This window comes from Pelobates fuscus, chromosome 3, assembly GCF_036172605.1.
Source record: "Pelobates fuscus isolate aPelFus1 chromosome 3, aPelFus1.pri, whole genome shotgun sequence".
Classification (NCBI taxonomy): Eukaryota; Metazoa; Chordata; class Amphibia; order Anura; family Pelobatidae; genus Pelobates; species Pelobates fuscus.
In genome coordinates, this window is record NC_086319.1 from 358,003,855 (window position 1) to 358,016,484 (window position 12,630).

The following is a 12,630-nucleotide window of genomic DNA, read 5'->3' on the forward strand; positions in this document are numbered from 1 at the left end:
GTGTGTTAGTGCAGTGTGTTAGTGCAGTTTGTGTAATGTGTTTGTGTGTTAGTGCAGGTGGCTGCAGTGTGTTTGTTAGTGCAGGGGGTGCAGTGTGTTTGTGCAGTGTGTGTAGTGTGTTAGTGCAGTGTGTTAGTGCAGTTTGTGTAGTGTGTTTGTGTGTTAGTGCAGGTGGCTGCAGTGTGTTTGTTAGTGCAGGGGGTGCAGTGAGTTTGTGCAGTGTGTGTAGTGTGTTAGTGCAGTTTGTGTAGTGTGTTTGTGTGTTAGTGCAGGGGGTGCAGTGTATTTGTGTGTTAGTGTAGTGTGTTTGTGTGTTAGTGCAGGGGGTGCAGTGTGTGTAGTGTGTGTGTGTGTAGTGTGTGTATGTGAGGGGGGGTGTATATAGTGGATGATATGGCCATACATTATTAATTTAAGAATGAAACAAAAAAAGTAATAAATAAAAAATGATAATACCATTTACTCCCCTCTTTTAACTTGGCAGGGGAGAGAGGAAGCATTCACATACCTGGTGGTCCAGTGAGGGGGGGGGGGGGGGGCACGCCACGCACGGATCCCAGGTGGTCCAGCGGCATGTAATTCAGTCTGTACCCCGCAGGGTACAGACCATGTTTCTTTCCCTCTCGCGAGCGCTGGGTTTTCAGAGCGTTGCCACGGGTTACCATGGCAACGCTCTGATAATCTCGGAGCTCGCGAGAGGAAGAGAAGGAAGCTGCTCGGCGTTCTCCCCTCCGGCCCATGATGGGAGACAGGACTTCACCTTGGGGCCGGCAGGAGAGATCTCTTGATCTTTCCTGCCGGCCTCGGCCCATGGCCATCGCGGCCCACCGGGCATTTGCCCGGTTTGCTCGATGGCCAGTCCGGGCCTGGCAAGACTGCAGTGGCATGATCTATACACCAAAACCACTAAATTAAGCTTAAGTTGTTTTGGTGCTTATAGTGTCCCTTAAATCTAGCTTTTGCTCGATGTCTATTAATGGGCAATGGAGATAATAGCAACCTTGATTTTACTTTAGCAACATTCAGAATGGTTTCTTATGAAGAATAATATTATTATCAGAATGCATTAAGAACCAGTGTATTATACAGTGCGGCACGGTAGGGAGGCAAATAAATTGAACAACACATAACATTACATGAAATAAAACTTAATGAACAGGGTCTGCTCGTGAAAGTATGCAGGCTGGAGCATGGTATGTCTTTTGGTCTTGTGTTTATTTTCTTTGTCACTACACTATTTAATTAATACTGCTTATAATATTCTGCTTTGTCTATTAATTCCAAATTAAAGCAGCATAGCTAAGATACATACTTTAAAATGTATTATAGCAAAATATTAGCACAGGCTGTTCTAAAACTTACAAGGCCAGATTTTTATGAATCGATGTGAAGTCAGTTTTTCACTGTTTATACCTGTCATTTGGTTTCAAGCATTGGTTTAGGAAGTGGGGAGAAATAAAAATATCCAGGGATAATCTAGTAGGGAGGATGAGAGAGGTAAGATCCTCCTTGTCATGATCATGTAACGTTTAAAATAATATATTTTTTTGAGAAATTAATTTATATGTATTAATAGATGCGGTCAGGTACTAATAGGCTTCCAGTTGATAGTGTATCACTACTTGCTTTAACATATGCTCCCTGAAGGGTACAAATTTGTTATGAAAGGCTGTCCCCCAAATTTGTTTGGCTCCTACACAGATGGTCCAACAAGTCCTGATGAAGACTTGTAGATGCCTTGAAACGTTGATTATGAAGATCATTTATCTATGTTATAGATCATGGTTGCTGTGGATTTTTGCTGTTGGATATTTGCTGTGATCTAAAAATTAGTTTTTATTGTAACACTGTCCGTATTAAAACTTATATAGAGAAAAAGAATGATTCTGCAATAAGTGTATAACCTTTTAAGGTCTGTTTCTGATCATCCCTTTGTCTTTCCACAGGTGTTGTAAAAGTGGTATTTGTCTTATATAATAATCTAGGCCTGTTCTTGTCCACCGAGAACTCAACTGTGCGTATCGGGGGAGAAAGTGGCTCAACTGGTCACTCACTTGTGGTGAATTCACAGATCATTGCTGCCTCAATTAACAAGGAGTCCAGTAGAGTTTTTCTTATGGACCCAGTTATATTCACACTGCCACATCTCCAGGTAAGATGTCACAGAGAAAAAGGATATTAAGAAAAAAGAATAACACAATAAGTCACAGAGAGTCAATTGAGTAATGAGCAAGAATTTTCTAGCTTAAATTTTTTGAGATGCAAAAAAAAAGTGATTTTGATCGGTTAACATGACTCTGCCACTTAAATATAAAGCAGGTTCATCTTCTAAATACCATTTATTCTAGTATTCTAGTTGGTCATCCTTAAATTTGTTTTTTAATAAATTACAAATGAAAAAAACAACAATTCAGTAATGCATTTGCTATCCCATAAATGCCTTTTAAATGTTTGTCTTACCATTTTATATGTTTTTGTTTATTGTTGCATCAGTGATAAATTTCCTTGTTCTCATAGACCAAGAACCACTTTAATGCCAATTGCACTTTTTGGAATTACTCGGAGCGCTCCATGTTAGGATATTGGTCCTCCCAAGGCTGCCGTTTGTTACACACCAACAAGACACACACGACCTGTGCGTGCAGTCACCTCACTAACTTTGCGGTGTTGATGGCACACAGGGACATGGTGAGATGAACCAGCATGTGACTGTATTATATAGTGTTGGTATTTACCATGTTTGTAGAAGACGATGTGTCATGTCGTATGTGCCAATGATGGCTACCAATTGTTACTTTTGTTCAGCTCATTTCTTTGTGGGCAAATAAACGTGTCCTAACACCAATCTGCCTGTTTTCTTTCTCAGTACCAAGGACGTATCAATGAGTTGCTGCTTTCGGTCATCTCTTGGGTGGGAATTGTGATCTCTCTGGTCTGTCTCGGAATCTGTATATCCACTTTCTGCTTCCTCCGAGGTCTTCAGACAGACAGAAACACCATCCACAAGAACCTATGTGTCAGCCTATTCCTTGCAGAGCTACTCTTCCTTACTGGAATTGACAAAACACAGTACCAAGTAGGAATCACCTTCCTTCCTTTTAAGCTATATTGTACTGCCTCCTCCAAACATTACTATATTAATGTTTTAAAAGAAACTTTTTTACTTTCTTAATATTTTTATTTCTAAACGAGGAGCTTAGATAATTATTCTTAGAAATATACATAAAGTTCAGAAATCATGCTTTGAGCTGAGTATAGCCTCCTGCCTGTCCTATGTACCAAATACTTGTTTTAGCAAGGTATTTTTGCTCCTGGTGGTCACAAATATCTCCTGATATGATAAATATCAGACAAAGGTATGTGCTAGACTGGCCAGGTAAACTACATTTTTTTACCTGATCCATCATTATAGTTCACGTAGTGGAGAGAACCTACTTTTTTAAAAGAAAACAAAATTCAAAATAAAATGTAAGATTTTTAAGCTTGTATTTAAAGACAACTTCTTTAAATTCAACTTCTCTTATACTTCAAGTTTTGTACCACCGTCTTCTGCCTCTACATTCTACCTCTGGTACCTTCATTCATTCTTTTCTGTCTTACGTGTTAAATGTATATTTTTTGACCAACTCTTTTTTTCTACCTGCCATGTATATACTTCTTGCTGGTCCTTTAAATTACATTCTTGCTTCATTTCAGGTGGTGTGTCCTATCCTAGCTGGACTCTTGCATTTCTTCAGTCTGTCAGCATTTTCCTGGTTGTGCCTGGAGGGAGTGCAGCTCTACCTCATGCTAGTGGAGGTGTTTGAAACCGAGCACTCTCGCCGCAAGTACTACTACCTCTGCGGATACGTTTTTCCTGCACTTGTTGTGGGGATATCGGCAGCTGTTGATTACAGGAGCTATGGCACGGACAAAGCGTAAGTAATGGCCAGGGTAGTACAGAATAGAACAGGCAAAAACATAAAACACTAAAATGCTGTGCTAAAAGAGTAATGCCGAAATTTCCACAAAGGGCGTGCAGTCAAGTGTTTCTGATATAAACATTCACAAATAAGGAAAGATGTAGAGCAGAGGTAGTCAACTTTTTAATACCTAACGCCCACTTTTGTATCTTTGTTGATGGTAAAATTTCCTTACCGCCTACCAGTGCCGCAGTATCTTATTTTATAGTGCAAGTGCAATGCTCTGACCAGCCTGCTCGTTGGAGGAACACAGAGCCTCCCAGGCCCTTCCCTCCCTCTGCATGGAACTAAGTGCCAGCAGGCTGGTAAAGGAAATATTTGATCTCCTCAACAGCCTGAGAGGGCTTACAGCAAGACTGGTTCTGCATGGGCCAGCAGGGGAGATGAAAGGATCTCCCAAGCCAGCCTTTGTCCACGGTCATCAAGGCTTACGGGGCATTTTCTGCATAACCCACCACCGCCCACCTAAAATCCCAAACTGCCCCTAGTGGGTGGTAGGGACCAGGTTGACTACACCTGATATAGAGTATCAAAGATGAAGAACATCTAGAATTACTAATACTTTTAGCCTTTCATTGGTGTTGGCGACTAACTTTAATTGCTTTGTCTTTTTCTTCCTGTGTTTTCCCGTCTTCACTAGTTTTTGTGTTTCTATTCCAATTTCATTATATGTTTTCAATTACTATGTACCTCATTTTTTAAGTCACTGTGTCTTTTCTCTCTTTGTCCTGTTCATTCTCTTTTTTTTTTTTTACTTATTCACTCTGTAGTCCTATATTCTCTCTAAATACCTATGTACTCATTACCTCACTTTAATTTCCTGTCTTCTCCCTCACTGTCCGACTTATTTCTCCTCTCTTATTTATTATCCTTTTATTCAACCACTAATAACACACTACAAATGTATTCCCCTCAGGGGTGTAGCTACGCAGTGAAGAGGGAGAGTGAGTTTGCCCAAAGTGATGTATTTTTGATGGAGGGTAAATATCAGTCCAAGCATCAGACATGGGTATTTATCCCTGGTTGCAAAACTGACTCATTAAACAATACTGAATAGGAAATGGGGTGAGGAACTGATTTGAAACAGCTCTAAAACATGTAAAAATATTAAATAGGAAATCGAGCAAAGGGCTGATTTGAATATAGAATGTGGATATCATTTTCTACTGGAAGATGGAGTGGAAAGGATAAAGAAGATGGGCATAGAAATGTGATAAAAGAGAGTGATTGAGTGAAAAACATTATTACAAAAAACTTGGGGAGATTTGGGGGTGAGATAGTAAAAAAAAAAAACTGTAGATCAAGAAAAATAAAAAAATAAAAACTTCTATAGAGAGCAACAGTAAGATGTTTGAGAAGAATATGGGAAGCTGAGCTTGAAGAAAATGAAAATGCAAACCGAAGACCAGAGTGTGCAAGTGATAAAGAAAATGGAGATTTTTTTTCTACTGTGAAGTGTGGAATCAGGTGTTATACCTACTGGTATTAGATAAAGTATACAGATTACTTAAAAGGGGGGTAAACTGTCTCTCCGCCTAAGGTCCCTTGAAGTCTTAATCTGACAGTTATTTTCACACTATCCTATCTAGTCTTTGGCATTGAGACATCAGCACATCAGCTCTGTTTATATTTAGAGTGCTTTCATAGCTCTTTATATCCATTATGGGTCCAACCTGGCTTCACGTCTGACTTGATTAATTTTTTCAGAATTTTCTTTCATTCTCTTGTCAGTCCAGCTTACTATTTTTGTTCTGGTCCCTGAATTTTCCTATTTTGTGATCCATTTCTGTTCATCTCTCTCGTTTTCTCTCAGTCATTCCGACTTACTAATTTCTTCCTCTGTGTCCCTCACAGTTGCTGGCTGCGAGTTGATAATTATTTTATCTGGAGTTTTATCGGTCCCGTGTCCCTTGTTATTGTGGTGAGTACTGAGACATACTTGTCCCACTTTGTCCTACGCCTTACTCTAGATCTCAAGCACACACACAGTTTCTTCTATTATCTCCCTACTTTATCAGACTTTTCATCTTCTCCTGTAATCTCCTTTCAGGTATATTGATCAAAGGTGAAAATCTCAGCTAATTGCTTTACTTTGATAAAAAATGTCTGATTATTCTTTTTTTTTTTTTTACCAAACTAATGAACAGACATCAGATAACAATTTGATATTTTTTGGATAATCCGTTCAAATGATTTTTCATATTTTTGGATAAACTTTTTAATTATTTTTTCCAAAATACCAAAATATAATAAATATAGCATTATATACATTAAAAAAATACATTTGAAATATTTAATAATTTTTAACTGTTTACCCAAAACTTTAATTTATTTGACAAGCTTATCCAAAAATATTAGATATGGGTCATAATAATTGAAATTGATCATTTCTGCAGAAAATGTCATTCATTGTGACTTATACACAGTTTAGCATAAATACATGATACCTACACTATTTTGTGCACCAGTGTTAGTAAATAGGGGAATTCATTGAGAAAATAAATTCTCTAAAATTATACAAAAAAGGTTAATCAAATTGTTTTACTTCCTGCTGTGCCTATGTTAGAACCTTGGACTGTGTTTAATCCCTGATATTCCAAATTATATTTTCGATGTGATCAGTCTTGTATATTTAAAAATTAGAAGAATTTTTCTAGTTGCTACATTTATGTCTGAAGGTAAATGAACAAGAAATATTTCCTGCTTCAAGACATCAGTTTGATAAATGATATATATCTGAATAAATGCTGCTGAGAATTTAAGCTCATCCTCTGATTAATAGTGTATTAACAATCAAATGATGTTAAATTATTTTGGCTCTTTTAGATCTCCCATACTAACAAAAAAGACCCAAAGACTGAGCACCTCTAATCTCCAAAAACCTTATAGAGAACATTTTTTTTTTTTTAAAAATGTACCTCTTTAACCAGAGGTGGTCTTAGACAATTGCCCATCTACCCTCACAGTTAGGTCCAGAACACAGTGAAACATTTAGTATGCTGAGTGAGTTCATTGCACGCATCTATTCTGTCTTCTAGTGAGGCCCTGGCAAAGTTGGGTGAAATACAATGATGGTCTGAGAGAATCCAAGTACTTGGGCAAATCAATGTGCCCCATTATAATAATGTGGTCATTGACTTAACTAGAATAAAGGGGCTCCATGCATTAAATGCATTAAATGCCACTATTTACAAGAAGGTTAGTGGCTATGGGGGTCCAGTCTTTAGACAGTCAAGCAATGAGACTCCGTCTTATGAAACATGGATGACAGGCATCAAAGTCATAGTTCTCCTGCCTACTCCCCAAGCATTTAATAAATAAACATGGAGCACAGATTTCTTGGGTCCCTTTGCCAGTACACTAACCCTTCAAGTAACACAACTACAGCCAATCCATTTGGTGGCCCTGGGGCAATAAATGGCATTAGGTCGTACAGACTCCTGTGAGTTATGAAAGAAATGGGCTCATTATATTATATAACGCACACTGCAGTTTGTTTCTGTAGTCTTTTTATGAGATGCTATTAACTGGCTTTCTTTTTAATAATGATTTACAACTAAAAGAAAGTATTCAATACCAATAAATATTTAAAAAGAAAACACAACACCGACAGTTTATCGCTGGCCTGCACGTAATGGCTTAGATCTAAAAATAGCGGCTCATTCTCATTTAAAGAGTCATATGGAGCGTGGCGCCCAGATTATACATAGAATGGGGTTGTCAAAAAGAAGCAATTATCCCCATCAATTATCCCACAGCATCACAGCAGATTATTTTTCTAGGAGAACAGTTCAATATCACTCATGCCTTCTACCAGATAAAAGACAATGGCTTATTGATTAAATGGGACTTCTCAATTGCACGATTCACACAAGCAGTTAAAGATTAAAGGGAAATTCTACCCCAAAATAAGGGCTAAGTGATTACCTTTAAATATGATTTAGTCTTTTGTGCCATGATTTCACGTGATTTATAAAGCCGTCACTATTCTCTCATGCATCCTTCTTCTCCGCATCCAAATCTAGACGGAGGGTGAGAAAACCATGAATAAAATCAAGACAAAAAGCTAAATAAGACAAATGATATGCAAATTTGACATAATATGATGTATTTTGTGTGTTTGCATGTTGTTTGTTGCATTTAAACTATCTAAAGCTTCTTTTTTTGGATACGTACGCAGTAATTTTTTTTTCCGTGCTATTGTTTTGCTTTTTTTTATTCGTATTTCACATATATAAAGGGATCCATGTAATTCTGTTTTATTTTTAAAAATGTATTTTATTTTCATCCCAGATATAAACAGGGACTTGTGTTAGTATAGCAGCTGGGCCCTATTGAAATAAGGTTCTGGAATGGTGAGGCTTAAAACATTATTTTTCAAATATTGAATATGGAATGGCGACGCATTATTTAAGCACTGTTCCATTTCTGGGCTTATGCTGGTATTTTAGTTCAAGATCCATTCTTAACAAATTCGCCTGAAACACTTTCTACAAGAGCTATATCAACAGGAAAGATTTGAAACGTACAGTGTGATTAGATCAGAAAAATCACGACACTCAAATAATGACCCCTTGAATACAGATGAACAAGTTCTTATATTAAAGTCCTAGCAAGTTAGGAGATCCATCAGTCAAACCCCAAACTGGTGGGTTCCAACACAGAATGTTCGTGATGAGGTTGAGAACCGTGTATTCTGCAGTATCTCTGCATTACCAAGTCTGGCTATGCACATTTGTAAATTATCACACTGTTTCTGCTGATTTTGTATTGTTCATCAGTGCCCTATGAATATTATGTGCTGCTGTGCCCGAGCCTGAGTTTATTTCCTGTTGCTCTACCAGGTGCCCTCCTGTTTACTGAGCTCACTCTCCGAATCCTGACTGATAGAGTCCTGTTTCCTGCCCTGACCTTGCTTATTGTATTTCCAGATTTACGGTTACCTGATCCTGGCCTGTATTTTTACGCCTCTGTAACCCTGACCTCAGCAGGCCTCTTTTTGCCAGACACCTCTACATAGATAATTATTTATTGTATCACCCTTTCTGATCATTTAATTTCAAGTTAAACGGACACTCTGAATATCAGAATATGTGATTTTATTAGTCTTTACGTTCTGTTTTAGATCTGTTTTTATCTCTGTTAGTTCTATTTTATTTTTAATTATCTTGTTTTATTCTTTTATAGAGTTGCTTCTTTATGCTTAGTTCCTTGCATATTCCATGCGTTTAACCCCTTACGGTGCTGTAGTGCTGTCTGCCAGTAGCACCTGCTGGCAGTTCTTTCGGTAGGGCATTCATTTCCAAGATCTTTAGCCCCTTAAGGACCAAAGGTTACACTTGCCATTACCACAATCTGTTCCCTAAAGACCTTATGCCAGCATGGAATGTGCTGCGTATTTGACTTTGGCAGTTTTCGCCATCCCCGCAGTCATTAATTGTCTGGGTCAATGCATTTTGGAATTAGATATTTTTATGAACAGATTGGTATTATGGCATGATTATTATTATACTTATTCTCTTTTATAAAGCACCAACATATCCCACAGTACTTTACGATTTTGGTAATATAAAACAGCAAATAAAGACAAACACATTTTATGTGAATAGAAAAATGAGAATAGTCCAACTAAAATGTTTTTTTTAATCTAGGGGTAGACCATTATTTGTCTTTGTGGGGTTAGAACGGAACAAAAATGTAATTTGGAAGATAAGAGTAATGTCAGTAAATATTTATTTACCAGTGGTGGAAATACCAGGATCGAGAACTTCGCTATTGCGACTGGGGCCTGGAGTACCACCTGTTAAGGAGGTCCAGGCCAGGGAGAGGCTTCCCCATGCAAACCCATTATTTAGTATAGTGCCAATTTGGGAATATTCTAAATAAATTACTCTAGGGAACACTTTAAGTACTCCCTTGTTGTTGCAATGCTCAGTGAATGCGACAGAGGTCTGACTTACCGTGGAAATGCTGTGGCTTATTGCGTGAGCACCAGACGCTCCATAGGCTTCTCTTCTGTACATACAGTAGGTCACTATGCGAGAAGTCCTCAGTCCTGATCTCTGCCCATTAGAAAGCTGGCGTGGGAGTTTTCGTGTTGCATTAATGCTAACCTTCCTTAAACCAACAGCCTACAATTCCTTTTCCCTGCCTCTTTTTCAATTGTGTGTCCCTTTTTCAGTAATTTAATGATAATGCAATAAGAAATTACTTATTATTATGTTGTCCTATTTATCAATTTCAAGTCAGCTGGGGCAAAAGAATAATGCAACAAAAGAATAGCATAAAAAACTTTAATAGAAAATGAAGTGTCACTTTTGCCCCCAGGATGTGTAGCCTATCAATGCAACTGTCACATCGGCTACTGATGGGTTATTGCATGCACTGTATAAAGTGTCTAAATGAGTAGTTGAGGTGCAGACCACATGCTCCCCCACTGGATACCAGGGATGTGGTCAGCAACACAGGGACCTCAAGGGATTAAACCACCCCTGGATTATATCTCTCTCTGCAGAAAGATAAGCAAGGGGGTAAAACATTTTTAACGATAACATTACACACAAAACAACTGCACACAATTTAACTCAGCCAATTCCTCGCTCAACCACACTTAAACAACTCCAGACACAATCACACTCAGATTGTCTCACAATCACACTCTGCCAACTCCACACATAAATATCACACTCAGCCAACCACCACAATCACATTCAACTGCCACATACAGCCCATTCAGGTGTATTGCTTAGGAGGGAGTGACAAAGGCCCTGTGGTGGCTAGATACACCTCTGTTATTTAAAAAAAAAATAGATGCCTGAAATAGTCTACCAGCAAAGGTGAAAGTAAATTATTCAGTGGGTCGCTTTAGGAAATCATATTGCTCTCCTGAGAATGAACCAAAGTTAAGAATAAGTCTGAGGTGTTTAGGGAAGGAATGTTCACATTAGATGGGCCAATTTATTTTTTCTGCAATAAAAATTGTAGGCTTCAAAACAGATCAGTGAAGATTCGTCCATAAGGGCACTTGTGGCAAGTGCCCCACCATTGTTTATGTGTGGAAAAATGTATTTGCAGTTGTTTAGAAACACTATGATTCTTTTTCTGAAGGGGAGGGTTGAGATCTGAGACACTCATGCTGTGGCTAATTACAAAGTTGTGAAGTTTCAAACTGCAGGACTTGGACTGTGACTCTGAGGACTGATTCTGATTTCAATCTGTTTTAATTAATCTGTTAACCACTGCAGATTGATTGTATAGCCAGCTGCAAAAGCAATGAGTCTATCAATATCCTGTTGCTTTAACCCTGTGTACACAGTTTCTGAGAGCTAATAGTGAGTCAGGAGTACCTGGAATTGTTTTTGGAGTCTATCAGTATCTTGATGCTTTTACCATGTGCACACTGTGTTCTGAGAGCTAAGACGTAGCTGACATATTTCATAAAAGCAGCAGTATTTAATTGGAAAGTTGAGGTTATCAAGGCAGGAGCACTACTGAAGATGAGGTCATGAGAGGGAGAGCTAAGAGAGGGCTAGTAAGAGAGAGGTAGAGCATTATACAGAGAGTGTACTGTGTGGATTTCTCTGTATTGCAGCTCTATGTAACCCATCACAGTGATCCTGGTTGTTATAGAAGGAAAAGTCAAAATAAATTTTAGGAAATTGTAATATGGATAAATATAACAAACTGCAAAGCGACATGATGCTGTTGTTCTAAGTTAGTGGAGCATTGAGAATGATGCGTCCCAAATAAAGCTAGTGATTTTGTTCTATTTTTTTTTTATATTCAGCATTTTTCATGAATACAGCTTTAACTGGAGATATTTATAGATCTGCCCAGATGCTCAGGGTTATACAGGTCAATGTTGGTCCTCCAGGGCTGTTATACACATTCTGTAATCCTCCCACTCACAGAGTAGAGGAAGTCTTTTACTTTTACTTATAGGCTGGGACCTCCCCATATTCCCAAGCACCATGCCCTTCCTGTCTCGGGGGTCACTGAATTGCCAATGTTTCTAAATATGCACACCAATGGATAACAATTACTGCAAGAGGCATAGATTAAATATGAAATAAAACTAATCAAGTAAATAAAATTAGCTCACTGCATGTTGCCAAGGAAACAGCATGAATTATTATGTTAGAATATTGGACCTATTGGCAGATTATAAGGTCATAACATCAGCATTGATTCTTAATGAGATAGTCGTGGGTGTAAGTAAACCATTAGCCATTAAATACACATTTAAATGTGTGAGTATATATTATAAAACGTAAAACATGTAACTCCTTTTCTCACTTTCATATTATTCATAGTTTCTCACTTTTCAACTATATTTAGAATTTTCTCAAGCACATGATGCTGTAGGCAGACAGAGTTCTTTAACAGTCCTCATAGGCTGCTTGACGTATGTTTGTGAACTACCAACACTAGGGCAACCTTATAGCTTTCAAAAGGCTAATTCAGATCTGATGTTTACTTTCATATGCAATAAAATTATTTTATTATATATTATAATATGTTGTGTTTTCGGGGAGGGGGATTGTTTTTTTATGTGTTATGTTTAAAATTCATTGGGTAGCTGTAGCAATTTAAGCTACAGGTAATTTTTTTGGAAGGTACTGAAAATCCCCTCTAAAATATTAAAGTAGCACTGTCACCATTGAGATGT

General features: G+C 37.9%; 1 protein-coding gene across 5 annotated transcripts in view; it reads left to right on the forward strand.

The window, feature by feature from the left end:
• Window positions 1–12,630, forward strand: part of ADGRL1 (adhesion G protein-coupled receptor L1) — a 283,392-nt gene that overhangs the window by 250,541 nt on the left and 20,221 nt on the right. For all 5 annotated transcript variants that reach the window (XM_063449237.1, XM_063449241.1, XM_063449242.1 and 2 more), the window contains 5 exons: window positions 1,947–2,152; window positions 2,518–2,688; window positions 2,867–3,076; window positions 3,697–3,917; window positions 5,817–5,883. In XM_063449237.1, coding sequence (XP_063305307.1) covers window positions 1,947–2,152; window positions 2,518–2,688; window positions 2,867–3,076; window positions 3,697–3,917; window positions 5,817–5,883 — 875 coding nt within the window. The remainder of the gene's footprint in view (window positions 1–1,946; window positions 2,153–2,517; window positions 2,689–2,866; window positions 3,077–3,696; window positions 3,918–5,816; window positions 5,884–12,630) is intronic.